Source organism: Cyprinus carpio, chromosome A12 (assembly GCF_018340385.1).
Source record: "Cyprinus carpio isolate SPL01 chromosome A12, ASM1834038v1, whole genome shotgun sequence".
Taxonomy (NCBI): Eukaryota; Metazoa; Chordata; class Actinopteri; order Cypriniformes; family Cyprinidae; genus Cyprinus; species Cyprinus carpio.
In genome coordinates this window covers 1,774,407-1,795,322 of record NC_056583.1, presented here as the reverse complement: position 1 = coordinate 1,795,322, position 20,916 = coordinate 1,774,407, and the positions used below count along the sequence as shown (strand labels likewise).

General features: G+C 33.1%; 2 protein-coding genes across 4 annotated transcripts; one reads left to right on the top strand and one right to left on the bottom strand.

The window, feature by feature from the left end:
• Positions 1–169: 169 nt before the first annotated feature.
• Positions 170–8,232, bottom strand: prkar1ab (protein kinase, cAMP-dependent, regulatory, type I, alpha (tissue specific extinguisher 1) b). Of its 3 annotated transcripts, XM_019069465.2 has the most exons (11): positions 8,077–8,232; positions 6,046–6,245; positions 5,745–5,912; positions 5,569–5,660; positions 4,788–4,849; positions 4,651–4,697; positions 4,406–4,564; positions 4,255–4,315; positions 1,805–1,926; positions 1,641–1,722; positions 170–719 (listed from the first exon to the last, which is right to left on the bottom strand). In XM_019069465.2, exons 2-11 carry the CDS (start codon positions 6,217–6,219, stop codon positions 547–549), a joined length of 1,140 nt encoding a protein of 379 aa, XP_018925010.1. In that variant the 5' UTR covers positions 6,220–6,245; positions 8,077–8,232; the 3' UTR covers positions 170–546. The 3 variants fall into 3 exon arrangements, with proteins under 3 accessions (XP_018925010.1, XP_018925009.1, XP_042623033.1); XM_019069464.2 differs by having other exon boundaries at positions 5,569–5,912; XM_042767099.1 differs by having other exon boundaries at positions 5,569–5,912; positions 8,030–8,205.
• A 2,103-nt stretch (positions 8,233–10,335) lies between these two features.
• Positions 10,336–20,656, top strand: zdhhc16b (zinc finger DHHC-type palmitoyltransferase 16b). Its single transcript, XM_042767098.1, has 10 exons — positions 10,336–10,493; positions 14,580–14,827; positions 14,906–15,100; positions 16,555–16,643; positions 16,878–16,906; positions 17,015–17,148; positions 18,280–18,365; positions 18,437–18,560; positions 20,195–20,265; positions 20,416–20,656. Exons 2-10 carry the CDS (start codon positions 14,588–14,590, stop codon positions 20,516–20,518), a joined length of 1,071 nt encoding a protein of 356 aa, XP_042623032.1. The 5' UTR covers positions 10,336–10,493; positions 14,580–14,587; the 3' UTR covers positions 20,519–20,656.
• Positions 20,657–20,916: the final 260 nt, after the last annotated feature.

Genomic DNA, 20,916 nt, shown 5'->3' with positions numbered 1-20,916 from the left:
TCAGCCCGTTTCTCTTACAAGAAACCCTAAACGTTTAGATACTGCACAGGAACGGCCTCACTAGTTACTACAATAAGCAACTGAAACACAAATAGTGAGAGTGTGTGCTGGAATGATGAGAAGAAATAAAACAGCATCTATGTTCCCGACTGCTTTTCCTCCGTGTAGGGAAATGAGGCAGTAAGGCTAAAGAATATAACCAGTACAGCCAAACATCACTCTGTTATATATGTAGTCAGTTCACCTTAGAAAACTAGGAATTCAAAACGCTTTTAGGATAACTCTACTATAAATATATTCATGTCGTTTTCATTTACTGCTCGGAATTAAAGGTAAAAACACTGCAGAGTAAAGGCTGTGATTTGATTGGAGGAACGTACGTTTGATTGTCTGGCCTTTCATTTGGCTCTGAATGTCTGACGATGAAAGCGGCTGTTAAAGCTCTCGGCTGACGTGACCGTCGCATGGGAAGCACTTAATGAATGCGTGAGGGAATGCGTGTAAATGAGAAACTAGATGGTGAGGTGGACCCTGCGGTAAAGCGTCTCAGACGGAGAGCGACACGAAGCTGTTGTACTGTTGGATGTTGCGTTTGAGGATGTCTGAACAGGGTCCCAGCACACGCTCGAAACGCGGCCTGTCCAGCTTGACGCATTTGAGCGGGCCGCGCGCAACCACGGTAGCTGCACGGGGGCGGTTCATCAGCAGAGCGATCTCACCTAGTGACAGCAAAGAAACACAGGTTTTATTTTTATGCTTCATTAACTACAGTAATTAAGTATAATAATTACTTAGTTATTTAGTTACTAAATTACTGAAAAAAAAAAAAAAGATTTGCAACTTGAGCGAGATATAATTTTTTTAATAAAAATATAAACTCACAATTAAAAAAAAAAAAAAAAAAAAAGACTTATTTGTATTTTATTTTTCTATGGTGAAAACAAAAAATTGCTAAATTCAGTAAACTCAAAAAAAAAAAAAAAAAAAAAATTGTTTATATCTCGTATTTCTTACTTTTATCTCCCTCAGAATTATGGGGGAAAAGTCACAATCACCTTTTTTATTTTAATCCTTCCATAATATAACTTCATGAATAGCTAATAAGCATCCCGTTATAATAAATAAACCGTATCGTATCCATTAAGATAAACGTTTAATTGTATTGACTGACTGATCAAATTCAGACACCTACTATATTAATATATTTTGTCATTAATATCAACAAAGCTATCTTGACTAGTGAGAGTGAGGTGTGAGAAACATACAATCCATAAACATTGAATTCATAAGTTTATGTCACTTATACTTTCATTTGAGTATTTTCTAATCTTACTTAACTGCTCAATATATCTTCATGAATAACTAATAAGTATCCTATTATAAAGAATAAACTGTATCCTATCTGATGAGATACATTTTGACTAACAGATCACCTTCAGAGACTTGCTAAATTAATAATGGACAGTTCATACAAAAATGTTGTTCTGAGCCATAAATGGTTTCTTTCTTTCTTTCAATTTGATTTATACTGCACCACTTTTGTTGCATGGAAAACAGAAGCTCAGACTTTTTTTTTCATTTTTGGGTGAACTCTCCCTTTAAGAATGTGCACTGAATCCTCCATGTTTAATGTCACTTACCGAAGTAGTCTGACGGTCCTAACCGGCCGACCTCTACAAACTCCTCATTCTCTGACCTGCGCTGCAGAACAGCTGCGCATCCCTGAAGAAACAGACGGCAGGACTTCAGAAGACACAACACTTTCAGCAACACAGACACACTGTCAGCAGACGGGATACTGCACCTCCAGGATGATGAAGAACTCGTCCCCCGGTTCTCCCTGAACCACGATCTTCTGGCCGTCCTCGAACTGCACCGGCTCCAGAGCGTCAGCCACGGTCAGACGCTCCCACTTATCCAGAGACTCTGCAGTGAGCAGAAACACTCAGCACACAGGAACTACACAGACACAGACACTCTCTCTCTCTATGTATATATATCATCTGTAGTTAGTGACGGAATGATTCACTCAACTCACAATTTTATTTTAATTTTTTTATGAAACTTACCTACATTCAAGTGTTGATAAAAAAGAATGCTTGAAGCTAGAATAGATATTTTGGTTTAAAAGTAGAGGCTCTGTTCTTTATTTTGATGTATTGCATGTTCATGGGTCATAGGCACATTAAAAGAAATTTGCAAAAGTGATTTTGTGTCCATAGAAAACACATTAAATGCAAGTAAAGTGTCTACATTTAAGGTTTCAAATACGTTTTTGAAGGATAAAATGTCAAAATTTGGTTGAAATAATGTTCCATTGTCATTCAGTGTAACACTTACAGTTATGTAAAAATTCAAACAACATGCTTATTCTGACCGGTACATATTAAAATATATAAAAGAATAAGTGAGCATATTAAATTTTATTGGGTTTTATAATAGGGTCGGGAATCGTTAGAAATTTTCCGGTTCCAGTTCCATTAAAACTATTAAAAAAAACAGTGGTAAGGAAAAATGCACAATACTCAACTACTCAAAACTGTTTATTACTTACTGTCAACTTAATTTAAAGGTTGGCAATGTCAAAATGCAACATATATTACAGTATACGGATCTTCATAAGTAGGGTTGGGTATTGTTAGAAATTTTCTGGTTCTGATTCTGGTTCCATTTAAATTAATTATTTTACCTTCATTGAATGTAGTGTTGCTGGAAGGTAGTAAGTAATGTTGAGTAATGCAAGTCCATCAATCAGCATGTGCTTCAAAGTTGATGTTTTTTACAATATCAATAACATTTTGCTTTTCAAGCAGGAATAAGCTGGTTGCCCAAATAGTCCCTTGAGGGCTAAGACACTTGTTCATTTCCCTAAATTAATGAAGTATAAACTCTTATGCTTACAACCATGTATACACACACTCCATAAAGCCCCTGTTTTACAAATAATAATGCAGTCAGGAGATGCTGTGATGCACTGAGTGGTTTCCACATTTTTAAACATTTAAAATGCAAAAAAATCACTTTGTTTAGCACTCTTGAAATGAGTTGTACACTAAATAATCTAACCCTCATACTTACATAACAATAGCAGTCTATTTATTTAGTGGTCCAAGTTGTAGTCAGTATGTATAATAATGACAATATGGGACAAATATAATGTAATTTTGTGGCAGCAGGTGCTGTGCACTGCCGGTACATGTACAGTCAGACAAAACCACGTGCACAATTATCAAAGGTGCGAGTGCAGTACAGTCGTAGGAAACCTGTGTTTGGTAGTTAAAGACATGACGCGGTGTGGCACGTCTGTGGAGTGAGTGTCATTAGAAACAATGTGCTCAGTAATTAAAGAGGCAGGGTGACGTTTCTGTTATTTGGTTTGTGACATCCTTTACGGGTCACGTGTTGCACCAGAACCGTTTTCAGAACCGAAACTTAGAAATCGCTCATGGTTCCGGTTCTTTTCAAAGAACAGAACCGGTTCTGAATAACAACCGGTTCTCAGTTCACAACCCTAGTTTTAAATTAGTAAAAATTCTTACTGACCAATGGGCAAAACCTAGGATAGTGGCAAATTTAAAAAATGTAAAATAACAACTCATTAGTATTTGGGGTGAAAGTAATTCGTTTTTTTAATACGTCATAAATTTATTTTTGTTGTGAATATGCCTGATGAGATTGTTACACTGAATGACATTTTAGTTGGTGTCTTCTGTAAATCAGGGGAAAATTTATATTTATTTTTTGCTCAGAAAAACGAAATACAATTACATGAAACAGAAAACTTGAAAAATTTTTTTTAAAGCAGTATTGTTTTTATGCGTAAACCCTTTTTCATCTTTGACCCCCATATAATAAAATATTCAGGAGGCCATGAAATTTTAGTGAAAATGATCAAAAATGCTGGCGGTTAAAAGTTAAAAGAAGTTATTGCTCATGCATAGTTCATGCCCTGTCATAAGGTCTGAAGAGACTCGTGTGAAATCATACAGGAGAGAAGTCTGGGCAAAAACTTTTACAGTGCTTTTACTGCATATGATAATTCATACATAGAGGGTAGAACTGAAGCGACATTCATTACAAGATGATCAAGGAAAACATTATTTTTTGCATTTTGTGACTTTGAAATAAACTAAGATTCTTAAAAATAGTGTTAAAGTATCATCTTCTTGTAAATCCAATATCATGCATCATCTCGTCTTGTCTCGTGAGCGAAGTGTATCGTCACACCCCTAACAGCTAGACAGACAGACTTACCTAAAATAGATACTTTGCTCAAGAACTCCTCGTACATCTTCCTCTTCCTCAGTGTGCTCCCCTACGATCAAACACAGGACAGATGGATGATGTGGAGTATTGTTGTGTGTGTGTGTGTGTGTGTGTGTGTGTGAGTAAAGGGCAGCTGTACCATCAGTATTCTCCTGTAGCTGTCTCTGTCGATGCCCCAGAGCTTGACGTTGGTCTTGGCTCTGACGGTGGCGGCTCTCGGGGTGCCGTAGATCAGAGCCAGCTCTCCGAAGCTGCCGCCCTCCCCGATGCTGGTGGCCCACTCACTGTTCACATACACCTGTGAGGAAACACACTCATGACCTCCTGTACCCGCATAACGAGAACTAATCCAAGGTGGCGCTTTAAGGATTTAGGATAACTCACATCCATTTCACCCTGATCGATGACATAGAAGTTATCACCCTCGTCACCTAGGAAACAAGTGTGAAACAAAACAGCAAAGGTACATCAGTGTATAAATAAGGTCAATATGATGCTCATCAGTGTTTTTAAAGCTGTACCTTGCTGGATGACAGTCTCTCCTGCGATGTAGGTGACTGGAAACATGGCATCAAATATGTCACTGCAGGGTAAAACAGAAGACAAGTTATTTTATGTCTTTGACATCCCCACACTTCCCCTGTTGATTGATTTCATTAGGGGTTACATATGTTTTTGTATTACATGTTTTCTGAAATGTTATGTTTAAATATGCAAATGAAGCATTATCTAATTAAATATGGGATGATTTGCATAAATATCCAGAACAAAAATCAAATCCAGTTTTAAAATTTTTACGCAGGTGAGTTTGGATTTCTCTTTTTATCACTCCATAAATCAGAAAGAAAAAAATCTTTTTTATTTTTTTTTTATTTTTTATCACTCCATAAATCAGAAAGAAAAAAATCTTTTTTATTTTTTTTTTTATTTTTTATCACTCCATAAATCAGAAAGAAAAAAATTTTTTTTTTTTTAATCACTCCATAAATCAGAAAGAAAAAAAATCTATTTTTTATTTTTATTTTTTTTTAGAAATACAATGTTGTATAAAATCATGCAAGTGATAATGTTTGGTGTATGAAAATGATGCTTAAGTGGAAAAAAATAATCATGGCCTTTAAAGAATCTAAACACATATAGATAACGTGCAATAAAAGTTTATTTTGCATTTTGAGAAAAAAAAAAAAAAAAAAAAAATCAAAACTGACCAGTGCATGAAAAAAAAAAAAAAAAAAGTTTTGCATGTAGTGTCCTGCCTAAAAAACTAAATAATGGGATAAATGAACTAAAACACGAAGTCACCTTCTTTCATTGTCGTCCAGATGAGAGAAGAGCACGTTCTTTTCGATGGCTTTGGCGAGAGCAGCCATGGTTTTGTAGTCTTTAGGAATGACCTTCACAGAGAAGACAGAGAACACGACCGATTGACCAATGGAGCCCAACACATGAGACATTACGTCACTGGGAGAAACACAGACCTTCCTGACGTAGGAGGCGGCGTCCTCCTCGGTGTAGACCTCAGCGCTGATGGCTCCTCTCCGCCTGCGGCCCTTCACCACCGGGTTCATGGGAGGAGACACCTCATCTTCACGAGAGTCTGAGCGAGAGCTGGCCTTCTGCTGGTTTAAGAGCTGCTTGGCTTCCTCCTGCGCATGAAGATGCATGAATATAAATATATATACATATAAAAACAGATACCTGTGGCTGTGCATTACCGCACGGGCCAACTGTTGTTTTAATAAACACATCTCAAGTTGTTGTCAGCGAATAAGTGCAAACCTTTTCCAGCCTTTCGAAGTATTCTCTGAGGAAGGCCATGGGTCTGTCGGGCCGTGAGGTGCACAGCTGCACGATGCAGTCCTTCAGCAGCTGCTGGACGTTGTGTTTCTGCACATATAACTCACACTCCCTCAGACTCTTCTCCTCCTCGCTGCTCACGCTGCCTGACGCCATGCTGAACGCTGGATCTGACCTTTGACCTGCAGTGGGGCACAAACACCAATCAATGCATTACAATTACAGCAAGTGATGAACACGGACAACGCAGCAAGATGCTGAACAAATGAAACAAGTGTCGATCTTTCTTATTAAGAAGTTTAACACTAGAGAACAAGTGTTTGACAGAGTACGAAAATAAATAAATCCTGAAAATATTCAATGAATAACTGAAAACACACATGATCTAAATGTAGTCTTTTTATAAAATATTGAATATAAAATGCAACCTGGCAGACCAAAATAAATGGTAACACTTTACAATAAGGTTTAATTTGTTAACATCATCTAACATGAAAAAACAACAACGTATACAGCATTTATTAATCTTAGCATTTCTCTTTAGTTCAACATTTACTAATACATTATCAAAATCAAGAGTTTTATCTGTTAACATTAATTAATGCAATGTGAACATGATTTTTTTTTTTTTTATTAAACAACATTAACAAAGGTTAAATACAGCATTAATACATTTTAAAGCAAAAAAATAATAATAATAGTTATATTAAAAATGAATAACACTTACTTAATAATAATAATAATAATAATAAAAATCTAACTACCTTTCTAATCTTTTTGTATTCTATCTATTTTCTATTCTTTTCATTTATTATACAATTATAAAAAAAAGACCTCTAACAGTAGCTTGCTCTATTCTTTTTCTATTCTATCTGTTTTCTTTTTATTTATTATATTATTTAAAAGCCCTTGCTACGTGTACTGCGTTTAAGCTAACTGAGACTTGTTATAGCACTTATATATCATTGCTCTTTTGTTGGTTTTGATTGCTTCCATTGTCCTCATTTGTAAGTCGCTTTGGATAAAAGCATCTGCTAAATGACTAAATGTAAATGTAAATGTAATACATGCTGTGTTAGTTTATCAAACATGAACTAATGCTAACAAATTAAAACTTTAAAGTGTAAAGTGCTACCAATTATAAAATATATGCTCCTAATTGCAGAAAGTGTAGTCAAACTAAATAAACACACCTTCGTCTGTCTCGAACCGTAATAAAGTCATTCAGGATTTTTTTAAATGATGTGTGACATGCTTTGTTTTGATGGAAAAAGAGGCTATTGCTGTGATTGGCTACAATCCAGTGCAGAATTAATGCAGAAACACTATCAGTTCAGTTCAGTGTCACTAATGTCTGCACGTGAGCATAAACACATTTGAAACACAGCCTGAATGTCCTGCTGGAGTCCCTCAGAGGACAGGGACAGGATTACAGCATCGCTTCACTCATGAGACTGATGTCAGGAATAATCCGGAGATTATCTTTCTTTGATCCAGCGCGTGAAACATTAGCTATACGCGTATTTACTGTGATTATTCACAAAAAAACATCCCCGCTCCACAGGGGTTATAATAATATTTACACAAAAAAAAAATATCCACACCAAAAACACCACACACAAAACAATAATACACACAAAAAAAATTAAAAACACAATCAAACATACATTTAGATCTATTTCACAAGATCAAAGAGACATAAAAATACAATGTAACGCGTATGAAATATTAGTTTAATCCACAGACACGCACCGCAGACTGTGTAAATACAACACAGAGCAGACATGACGTTATCTTAAACGACTCTAAACCTCATCGGGAACGTTTAAAGGTTACACACATACACTATAAAGTGGTTTGAGGGAATTATATTTGAAAATAAGATGCGATAAATCTCTAACAGAAGGCCGCCGAGCGGTCGCCATCTTTAACTGTATCGTAAACAAATGACATTTCCAGCATTTACCGATAATCACAGACGCCGCGCGAGTAAATATGACCGTTATTCCTTACCGAGCCTTTAAAACGCGACTCGGCTTCTGCGTTATTCCGTTATTCAGCGGCGGCGACTGTTACTCTTTATTCTTCACAGGCGCTTGGACGTCTTCCCACCGGAAACGGTAGAACACCAATCAAAGCCTGCCAGTGACGTCAATTCGCCTCGCTCTCGCATGGAAACTGTAACCTTGGTAACATTAAAGAGCGCGTAGCACGACTGAACCTGGGTACCATACTCAGCAATTCCTTTATAAAACACTAGATTTTTAAAATCTTGATCTTTTATTTTTAACCCTTTTAGATTGCTCTATTTAATTTAATTTAATTTAATTTAATTTAATTTAATTTAATTTTTAATTAAATTTTTAATTTAATTTTTTATTTAATTTTTTATTTAATTTTTAATTTAATTTAATTTAATTTAATTTAATTTAATTTAAATTAATTTTATCTTATCTTATCTTATCTTATTTTATCTTATTTATTCTATTTTATCTAATCTATCTTATTTATTTTATGTTATTTTATCTAATCTATCTTATTTATCTTATCTATCTTATTTTATTTTATTTTATTTTATCTTCTTATCTTTTCGTATCTTATCTATCTTTTATTTTATTTTATTTTATCTATCTTATCTTATCTTATCTTATCTTATCTTATCTTATCTTAACTTATCTTATCTTATCTTATCTATCTTTTTGATTAATTTTATTTTATTTTGTGAAATAAAAAAAATTGTGATTACAAATTGTATTAAAAATACAATTGTTCTTGTTAGTTAATAATGTTAACAATGAAACCTTATCATAAAGTGCTACCAATTAAATTAAGATATGCACCTAACTGCAGAAAATGCAGTAAAACATACAGTATATCAAATATTTTATTTTATTTTATTTTTACTATGATAATCTGTCACATTAGCTTAATTGCACTCTTTGTAATACAGTGGAATGGAAACACTGAACTCACACTTGCAGGGGTGTTCACTATCAATTTTTTTATGAATAAATAAATACAGTTGTAGTTACAAATTATATTTACAAATACAATTAATTAATAATACACAAAATTAACAAATACACATTATACCCAATATTCCCAATATTACAAATAATAAAAATATAAATTAATAAAATTATTATAATATTATTATGTATATGCAGTAAACCTTGACCTTTACTATTTGGTATGTTTTCTCTAAATATTATGTGAGAAGTGTTTAAATGGTCCTGAAATTATTTTGGAAATCTCATTGGGCCTGGTACAGAATTTCTGGGTGGGTCCAAAAAGTTATGTATGTATGTATGTATTCGTTTATGTAATATTACAGAAAAATTTAATTACATCATTTAGTAATCTTTGAAATCTTATTTCAGTGCTACTCCTCATATTTGCCCTTCCATAGCTCTGAACTTAAGATATACTTTAAAACCCCGAAAACACAAGTATAAATTGTAAAGCTTTTCAAATTCATGCAACTCTCCAAATATTATTCTAGGATTATTTAATGTATTTATTTTTTAGCATTTTTGTTCTTTATTTTATTTAACATTTTCTGAACTTGCTGTGCATTTGACCATGTTATCAAGCCAAGAACAAACAAACAAACAAACAAACAATATATAAATAACTAAATAAAATCTCATGAGCATCAATGCTTGGTCTGTCTTGAATTGTATTAATTTAAGTAAAAATAAATAAATAAATAAATAAATAAAAAAATAAATAAATAAAAAATCTCATGAGCCTCAATGCTTGGTCTGTCTTGAATTGTATTAATTTAAGTAAAAATAAATAAATAAATAAATAAATAAATAAATAAAATCTAATGAGCCTCAATGCTTGGTCTGGTCTTGAGTTTGTATTAATTTAAGTAAAAATAAATAAATAAATAAATAAATAAATAAATAAATAAATAAATAAAAATCTCATGAGCCTCAATGCTTGGTCTGTCTTGAATTGTATTAATGTAAGTAAAAATAAATAAATAAATAAATAAATAAATATCATGAGCCTCAATGCTTGGTCTGTCTTGAATTGTATTAATTTAAGTAAAAATAAATAAATAAATAAATAAATATAAATAAATAAATAAATCTCATGAGCCTCAATGCTTGGTCTGTCTTGAATTGTATTAATTTAAGTAAACATAAATAAATAAATAAATAAATAAATAAATAAATAAATAAATAATATCATGGAGAGATAAGTGTGATTTTTACGTTCGAGCGCTGCTGCCGCGACTTTTATTTTGAAAACTGCGGTAAGCACCGGAAGTTCCGTTGGTTCTTGCTCCAGCAGCAGAGTTTGTGAGCCGATAGAAGAGAGATGTGCGCTGTTTTGAACGTCTGATCCTTCATGTGTTTCATTCCCCTGTGAACATGACCTGAATCATTACATGAGCGACTCGGTCGAATAAGTTCTCGGTACGTATCTTATTAATCTTTTCCGTGTCCCTCCCCGAGCATTCTGAGCTCCGCCTGATGTGAACGCGCTTCAGTGACTGACAGCAGCGCTCGTGACTGTAATGTGCTTTCAGATGCTTCCTGACGGGTCTGCGCGCTCACATACAGGTGCTGGTCATATAATTAGAATATCATCAAAAAGTTGATTTATTTCACTAATTCCATTCAAAAAGTGAAACTTGTGTATATTATATTCATTCATTACACACAGACTGATATATTTCAAATGTTTATTTCTTTTAATTTTGATGATTATAACTGACAACTAAGGAAAAAATCTAATTCAGTTATCTCACGAAAATTAGAATATTGTGAAAAGGTTCAATATTGAAGACACCTGGTGCCACACTCTAATCAGCTAATTAACCTCAAAACACCTGCAAAAGCCTTTAAATGGTCTCTCAGTCTAGTTCTGTAGGCTACACAATCATTGGGAAGACTGCTGAATTGACAGTTGTCCAAAAGACGACCATTGACACCTTGCACAAGGAGGGCAAGACACAAAAGGTCATTGCAAAAGAGGCTCACTGTTCACAGAGCTCTGTGTCCAAGCACATTAACAGAGAGGCGAAGAGAAGGAAAAAATGTGATAGAAAAAAGTCTACAAGCAATAGGGATAACCGCACCCTGGAGAGGATTGTGAAACAAAACCCATTAAAAAATGTGGGGGAGATTCACAAAGAGTGGACTGCAGCTGGAGTCAGTGCTTCAAGAACCACTACACAAAGACATATGCAAGACATGGGGCCAGCAAACTCGCCTGACCTTTACCCCATAGAAAGTTCAGTTCAGTTCATACTTTTCCAAGATTTCTAAAAATCCTTTCTTTGTATTTAACTAAAATAATACACACACACATCACATCTGAGATACTGAATTTGGGATTGTCCTTAGTTGTCAGTTATAATCATCAAAATTAAAAGAAATAAACATTTGAAATATATCAGTCTGTGTGTAATGAATGAATATAATATACAAGTTTCACTTTTTGAATGGAATTAGTGAAATCTACTTTTTGATGATATTCTAATTATATGAGCAGCACCTGTATTCATCCGTTGTCTGAGCTGAGTTGTCTTTGTTCTTCCGTTGCAGTGGAAAGTTTCTCTTCTGATCAGAAGTGACACCTGAGATCATAATCTGTCTCGGTGTGTCAATCATAACCACGACAGTGGAACCGGGTCAAGTGTGGGCTTCCAGTGCAGACAGATGATAGTGATCTCGTATTATATTCATGTTTCCATTAGTCCTGAAGTGTGCTGGAGTGATGTTCAGTCAATGTGCTGACAGGATAAGTGAGAGTTTCTGCTGTAAGACTTCCCAATTACAGTGCAATGAAGAATGCTTCCCATGCAAACACATCTATGTCTGGTCCAGTAGGTTCAGTGGATGCATGTCTTTATTCACTCACTTTATGAATGAATGGGACAGCCAGCAGTCACCATCCATCTTTTTCCTTCAAAAGAAAGCGATTGGTGACTCGGCTGGTGTCTGTGTAAATTAATCCATGCAAACAGGAGCATGCCGGTGAGCAAATGATGAATATTTAATGCTTAGATTAATTTTTGTAGGCAAATAAATTGCGCCTGTTTATCTATTTATGTTTATTTGTTCATTCAAGATTTTTATTTGTCACATGCATGGTTATATGGAGAGCATAAATGTAATGTGAGTCAGGTCCGCTCCATGGACAGTGCAATTATTAAAGAACACAAACACAAGAAAATTATACAAAAAAATATATGGAAAAAGTAAGATTAAAAAAAAGAATAAAATAAGATGCTTATAAACAACAATGTGCAGGAAAGTATACTGTAGACTTAATATTAATATTAAAATATTAAATAGTCATTTATAATATCATTGTTTTAATCATTGTTATATTTTATTATTTTTTAATGGATGGATTTGATCAGATATCGAACACTTCAGTATCGATTAAGACAAAGAAGTTTAAATATAAGATATTTTTTATTTATTAATTATTGTGTTTATTTATTTTTTATTAATTGATATCTATTTTTAAATGGATGCACGTGACTGCATTATGGATGCATTTGATCAGATATTGAATATCTTTGGTCTCTGCGTAATCTCGATACGTCTATTCTTATTTCATAGCAAAAATGACTTCTTTTTTTTTTTTTATCAAAACATTAATATCTTTATACTGAACATAGTTTACATTCAAGCATCATCTCTCCTTAACCCTGTGATACAAATATATTGAATCAGTGGTAATATTTATTTATTATTTATGGTTTTGTTTATTTGAATATTAAATTTTAGTCTTTTTTTTAAATTTCATTTATCTAGGTCTATTTATTTCAGTTTTAGTAATTTAGAACTTCTTTTCTTATTCTAATTTAATTTCATTTAGTTGCCATGTGGTTTTCATTTTCTTTTTTCTATAACTTTTCTAAATAAATTTTATTTTCTAATATTTATTTTTTATTTCAGTGAAAAACAACTGTTTTAAATAGTTTTCAATAATTAAAAACATAGTTAACAGTAACAACACTTATTTTTGTTTTTTTAATTTCTAAATTTCAAACTGATAATATGGAATTAATAATTTAAAAAATCAGTGAGTTAAAAGTGTTTTTCTTTTATTGTAACAACTTGGTAACCATGGTAACCTCAAGATGACATCATCATGTCACGTCACGCAACTGTTTTTGCCACAAGCTCACCTTCCACCTGTAACATTTGGAAAAAAAGAAGTGTGTACGGGCGGCCAGATGTCCCGCGAGGCGTAGATTAAAAATAACTTGTAACCAATCCTCACTTTCATCAGTCACCGGCCGTATCAGATTGTCCTCCCGAGGAAGTGCGTCCAGTGCCGGGTTACACTGCTCTTGTGACTCGAAGCCTTTCTTAAGCTGGTTGTTGTCACATTAGGTGAACCGCCAAGGACCTGATCAAATATTTAGAGTGTTTTTTTCTGTCTCGGACATTAGTTGATATTCCTGTGTGATAGTTACCCAGCCCTCGACCATGTATTCTGAGCTCGCTATGTTTAATCTAATCAAACTAATGCTGTTGTATGTCAGAGAAGGTGTGTGTGTGTGTCTGGAAATGGGCTTCAGGGCAGTCTCTGTTTGTGTGCAGATGAGTTAAGAACAGTTTTTGTTCGGGCCTTTCTGAATATATCTATTTGATAAGAGAATCAGAAATCATAACAGCTGGGTAAGGACTTTTACATGATTACAGTCTGTGTGCCTGAAAAAGATCTTCAGAAGAGATCCCAAAAATATTTTTCCTTATTTATTTACTTTTTTTCTGGAATATTTTCATTTATGAATTTATTGATATAGTTTTCTAGAATAGCTTGGAATGTACATATATATATATATATGTATATGTGTGTGTGTTGTGTGTGCTTTGTTTTATTTATTTACTAATTTATTTAGTTTCCTAAAACATCTTAGAATGTCTTCTGTATGTGGGTTTATTTAAGTTTTAAACATTTAAAATTTATTTTAATTAATTAATTAAATTTTTTTTTTTCTGGAATAACTTGGAATATCTTCTATATGTGTGTGTGTGTCTACTTAGTTTTTAATTGAATTTATTTATTCATTTGCTTTTATGGGATATATTGGAATATACTCTGTGTGTTTTTGATTTTTTTTTTCATTAATACATTTTTAATATTTATTAATATCTAATAAATTTACTCCTTTATGTATTTATTTTTCTGGAATATTCTGGAACGTCTTCTTTGATTGTTTTCCCCTTCATTCAGGGAGGTACTTTATTCTCACACATTGTAACAATAATACAACTAAAAGAAGAAGAAGAAGACAGTGCTGTCTCAGTGATCTAATCAGTAGAGTGATAATTGTTGATCATCATCAGTCATGTGTTAATCACAGAAGGCTTCGCTGCTTTGTGCTGCTGTATTATTTACTGGATTTGTGTGCTTGATGAAGCCCCTGAAGGTCAGGAAGCTTGTGTGTCTGGTTTCTGTCAGTGTTGTAGAGCTCGGGTGTGTGTGAGCTGCTAGCGTGTGTCACACTGAGCTCCTGTGGTTGTGTGTTGAAGGCGGTGGGATGCGCAGCTGGAGGTGGTTCCTCTCCAGAGTCATGCGTCTCTTCCTGCGCTGGTTCAGACTCTGTCCGAGACGAGGACGCAGGAAGCGGCCGAGCCGATTACGGGACCTGTGGCACTATTGGAGGGTGCTGCTGAAGTCCCTGTACTACAACGTGCTGACCAATTCAGACACGGCGCTGGACTGTGTCTTTGAGCCCATCTACTGGCTGGTGGACAACATGACCCGCTGGTTTGGAGTGGTAGGTGGAATACCGAACCGTTCATGTATTTCACTGTGTTTCAGCACCCTGACCCCTGCTCTCTGTTTCCCGGTGAAGGTGTTTGTGTCTCTGGTGATCGTCTTGACCAGCTCCGTGGTGATCATCGTGTATCTGTGTGTGCTGCCCATCATCTTCAGCACGTACCCCGTTCACTGGATCCTCTGGCACCTCTGTTACGGACACTGGAACCTGCTCATGCTGGTCTATCATTACTATAAAGCCACCACCACATATCCGGGGTTCCCGCCGCAGGTATTTCTCACACCAAAAATATATTACCAAAAAAATTTATTTTTTAAGAATATCTTTTGTGTGTGTGTGTGTGTGTGTGTTGTTTATTTATTTTATTGTAATTTTTATTTATTTAGGAATATATTTTGTGTGTGTATTTATTTTTATTTAGAATTTTTATTTATTTATTGTTTATGTTTTTAATTATTTATTTAGTTTTATCTTATATATATATATATATATAATATATAATAGTATATATATATATAGTATATATATATATATATATTATATTATATCTATATATATATATATATATATTCAAAAATATTTTATTTATTTATTCTGGAATATCTTTTGTGTGTGTGTTATTTATTTATTTTATTTAAATTTTTATTTATTTAGGAATATATTTTGTGTGTGTATTTATTTTTATTTTATTTTTATTTAGAATTTTTATTTATTTAATTTATATATTCTTAAATATCTTTTATCTTCTATCTATCTATCTATCTATCTATCTATATATATATATATATAGAAGATATATTCAAAAATAAAAAAAATATATTTATTTATTTATTCTGGAATATCTTTTGTGTGTGTGTGTGTTATTTATTTTAATTTTTATTTATTTAGGAATATATTTTGTGTGTGTATTTTTATTTTATTTTTATTTATTTATTTATAGTTTATTTATGTTTTTAATTATTTAGTTTTATCCTCTCTCTCTGTGTGTGTATATATGTATGTATTTTTTTAAAGAATTTATTTATTTTTTAATTTATATTTAGTATCACATATCAATAAAACAAAACAATACAACACTAAAACTCAAAAACACAAAAACACACTCAACATGCTCAACAGATTAACAAGATATTTAAGGATAACTAAAAAAACAAAACAAACCACTTACTCTGAGCTCAGAGGTTGTTAATAGATAAATATGCTTCTGTCGAAGTTATCAGCCAGCATTATTTCAGCTTGTTTTTTTTTTTTAAATAAACAGGTTTAACAATGGAATTCCTAGTTTAAAAAAAAATTAAATAAATAAATAAAAAAAAACTACATTACCCACGATTCTGCAAAGAAATCTCCAAAATCAGAGATTCACATGTAAATAGTACAAAGATCACTCCACTGAAATTCGATGTAATTCTATCAGCTTCCCTTCAATTTCAGCCTACTTAAATATTAATTTACATTTTATTCAATATTAAAAAAAAAATCAAAATTCAAATACTTTTTCTTGCTCCAATTTAAAGTTTGTAATGTTGTGTTTCTCCCCATAGCTGGTTGGTTTGTTTCATGGCTGATATCTCCTAAATGAACACTTTCTAATATCCCTATATGAAAAATGAATGGAAAATCATTATTTTTGAGTCCTTTGCAAATGTATTTAAATCAAAAATCCTTTTTTTAATATTTAGCATTATTAATAAGTGTTTGTGACTGTATGTGTTCTGTTTCAGGAAAAGACTGATATCCCAACTGTTACGCTCTGTAAAAAATGTATCGTTCCCAAACCAGCTAGAACCCATCACTGCAGCATCTGCAGCCGGTGCGTAAGTCTCCCAGACCTCCCTGAACTGAAATATCAGGTGCATGCTGTTTGCACGGCAAGATGTGGAATAAAACTGATGTTTATAATGAATGAAATTAAAAAAATCAAAATAAAACACACACTTCATAATCATACAAAACAAAAATAAAAAAGAAAAGGTCAGTTTAATCAGTTATGAAAACAATGTTTGAAATAAAATAATGCATTTCTTGTGTGTTTTTTCCATCTCAGATGTATTTTGAAAATGGACCACCACTGTCGTATCCTTGTGAAGCGGCTATTAAACAAAAACAACCTTACGATGCGTTAAAATAAAGTAATGTTTTATTATTATGTGACCGTGTTCTCTTAACTGAGCTCTCATCCAGCCTGGTTAAATAACTGCGTGGGTCATTTCAACCACCGTTACTTCTTCAGTTTCTGTCTGTTCATGACCATGGCCTGCATCTACTGCAGCATCAGTGCCAAAGACATGTTCCTGGACGCTTACAACGCCATCGAGGTCAGTCTTCATGAGCTCCTTCTGTGGAGCGAAGCTCTGAATGCTTCAGATCGTGTTCTCTGTTGATTTACATGCACTAGATTTTTCTGTCTCTACGGCTCACCGAGGCTGCATTTATTTGATCAAAAATACAGTAAAAATGTGAAATAATATTTCAGTTTAAAACAGCTGTTTTCTATGTGATTATATTGTGAAATGTAATGTATTCCTGTGATGTGCAGCTGTATTTTCAGCATCATTCCTCCAGTCTCCAGTGTCACATGATCTTCAGAAATTGTTCTAATATGCTGATTTGCTGCTCTGATTATTATCAATGTTAAAAAACGGATGTGCTGTGTAATATTTTAGTGGAAACCGTGATGCATCTGTTCTCGGGAAGTTCTAAGAGCATCATTATTTGAAATATATTAATTTTTCGAAACACTATAAATGTATCAACTCTCATTTTCGATCAATTTAATGCATCCTTGATGAATGAAAGAAAGCATTTTTGGTGGATCTGGTGGATGGTGGGCTTGCGTTTGTGTTGTTTTTGCAGTCAGGCAGGTATTGGGACGGTCACTCTCAGGGGGAGGCGGTCCCGGGGGCGGGGCTAATCTATATCTCATTCTCACATCAGGTAGAAGCTACTGTACGTTACTCAGAGGCTGCAGCTTCACACCGGCAAGACTCCTAGAGGGCAATACCTTCAGCTGCTGTAGGAATGTTCCGGGTTAAATACAAGCTCGGCCTGTTTTCAGTTTGTTTCATGTTTGCACTAATGCTCTTACAAGAGAATCTGTGGTGCAAAGCATTGGAGACTCTTCCTCAAGACCTAGATTATGTGTTAACCTGACACCACAGGCACTGAGATATTTACTAGACCCACTAATAAAAGCCAGATTTAGCCACCTTTAGGTTGGCTATAATTGCAGATATCACATGCATCATAATATGCATCACAGCTGCTGATCGTTGAGTTTAAGAGTGCTGCCCAGTGAACTGCAGCCGCAGACAGTAGATGAAGAATCACTAGTCCACACAGTGTCTGTAGCAGCGGAGAACATTAGAGAGATGATCTGTAGACTAGCTGTGAAAGTTGTGGTTTTAGCTGTAATTATCTTATTAAAGTGAGTCTTTTGTTCTGTTGAAAGCTCCTATCAAACGCCTCCGCCTGCCTTCACCCGTCAGGAGAGGATGGTTCATAAGAGCCTGGTTTATCTCTGGGTGTTGACCAGGTAAGGCTTCTTTCTTCACAGGCTGACTTGTGTTTGTGATCCCGTGCTTGACGTTTGTGCCGTGTTTTCAGTTCGGTGGCTGTAGCGTTAGGAGGCCTGACACTGTGGCACGCAATGCTGATCAGCAGAGGAGAGACCAGCGTGGAGAGACACATCAACCGCAAAGAGAGGAAGAGACTGCGACTGAAGGGCAAGGTGAGAGAAGAGAGGGATGTGCGGAACACAACAACCGCTTCACAAGAAATAAGACAAAGGTGTACACTTTGAAGTCACTGAATGCAGTTGGAAAAATTAGTGGTAGTATTAATAATAATAATTTGATCGAATTTGATTTTAAAATGTTTTAATTGTTTGTTTTCAGGGAGACGTATAAAACTAGCAGCACAAAATGCAATATGCACAGAGTTTGAAGTTGTATTATGTTGTTCGTAATAAATATAATAATAATAATAATAATAATAATAGTAATTTTATTATTTTCATTTTTTGTTTAGGAGATGAAGTTATATCAATTTAGCAGCACAATTGCCAAATTAATTTCTAAATCTCATAAATATATAAATTTTTTACATCTTTTATTTTGCTTTCGTTTTTTTTTCTTTTTGTTGATTATATATAATTTTTTATTTTCGTTTTAATATATATATATAAATATATAATTTTTTTAATATTTGTACAAATATATATAGTTCATATCATAGATTTGTTTTTTTTTCTAAATCCTAAAACTACAGGATTTTAATAATTAAAATGTAAAAAACAAGATCATATTAGCTAACACATTACAGTAATGTCTCATTTGTTAACATTAGTTAATGTATTAGTGAACACTGTTTTTTAATGCTTTTATAATAATAGTAATTGTATTGTGTTTTTTTAATTTTCATTTTTTGTTTAGGAGATGAACAAAATTGCAAAATTAATTTCTAAATCTTTTTTTTTTTTATACATCTTTTATTTTGCTTTCATGTTCTCAGAGATGAAACAATACTGTTTATAAATAAAAAAAAATAATAATAATGTTGATTATATATAGTTTTTATTTTTGTTTTTCAGAGATGAAGTTAGACAAAACAAGTTGTATTATGTTGTTCATAATAATAATAAATATAATAATAATAGTAATTTTATTTAGATTTTTTGTTTAGGAGATGAAGTTATATCAATTTAGCAGCACAATTGCAAAATTAATTTCTAAATCTCATAAATATAATTTTTTTTACATCTTTTATTTTGCTTTCATGTTCTTTTTTTTAAATAATGTTGATTATATATAGTTTTTTATTTTTATTTTAATGTATATATATCATTTTTGTAGTATTTGTACAAGTATATATAGTTCATATCATAGATTTGTTTTTTTTCTAAATCCTAAAACTACAGGATTTTAATAATTCAAATGTAAATTATTAATTAATCATATTAGCTAACACATTACAGTAATGTCTCATTTGTTAACATTAGTTAATGTCTTAGTGAACACACTGTTTTTTAATGCTTTTATAATAATAGTAATAGTATGATAATAGTAATTTTATTGTTTGTTTTTATTTTCATTTTTTGTTTAGGAGATGAACAAAATTGCAAAATGAATTTCTAAATCTAATTTTTTTTTTTTTTGTCTTTTATTTTGCTTTCATGTTCTCAGAGATGAAACAATACTGTTTATAAATTTAATAATAATAATAATAATAATAATAATAATAATAATAATGTTGATTTATATATAGTTTTTTTTTTTGTTTTGTTTTTTAGAGATGAAGTTAGACAAAACAAGTTGTATTCTCATTTTGGAAGAAACCGTTGTGTAAACAACTGTCTGTTCGCAGGTTTTCCGTAATCCGTACCACCGTGGAAAAATTAACAATTGGAAAATATTTTTTGGTGTTGAGAAGCAGAGGTGAGATTTTTTTTTTTTTTTATCACTGTCCCACGTTTATTATTCCCCAATTTAGATGTAGGTAAAAAAATTCTCATTAAATATATTATAATATCTGCTTTTTTTTGTTTTCAGTTGTCTATAATAATGAACGTTTTTCTTCTCCCCCAGTGACTGGCTGACACGAGTTCTGCTGCCCTCCGGTCATCTTCCTCACGGGGACGGCCTGACGTGGGACTGTCCTTCACACAGGAACAACACCATGGCCATATGACCTCACACATAATTCATATCATGAACTCTAATGACCGAAGGGGTCTCTGCATCACTCCTGTCCTTTACAAATGAACAATCTCTTATCAGAGTTCTTTTAACGGTCGCCTGCTGAAACGTGTTTATGGTACTCCGTTTCAACACGCTCAAAGCCAAAAGCACCACTTAAATCCAAATGCTTCCACATCAAAGGAATATTTATACATCTTAACAATAACAATAATATAAAACACTTCAATCACAAAAAACTATTTGAATGTCCAGATATTTACAAAGCGGTCCATGCAGTTTGTTCAAATGTAGTTAGTTTGCCTTCTTTTGCAAATTTTTCTATTGAACAGGTTTTACACATGAAATACGTCTGCGGTTTTAGTGTTTGCTGTGGGTTTCAGAAGACTT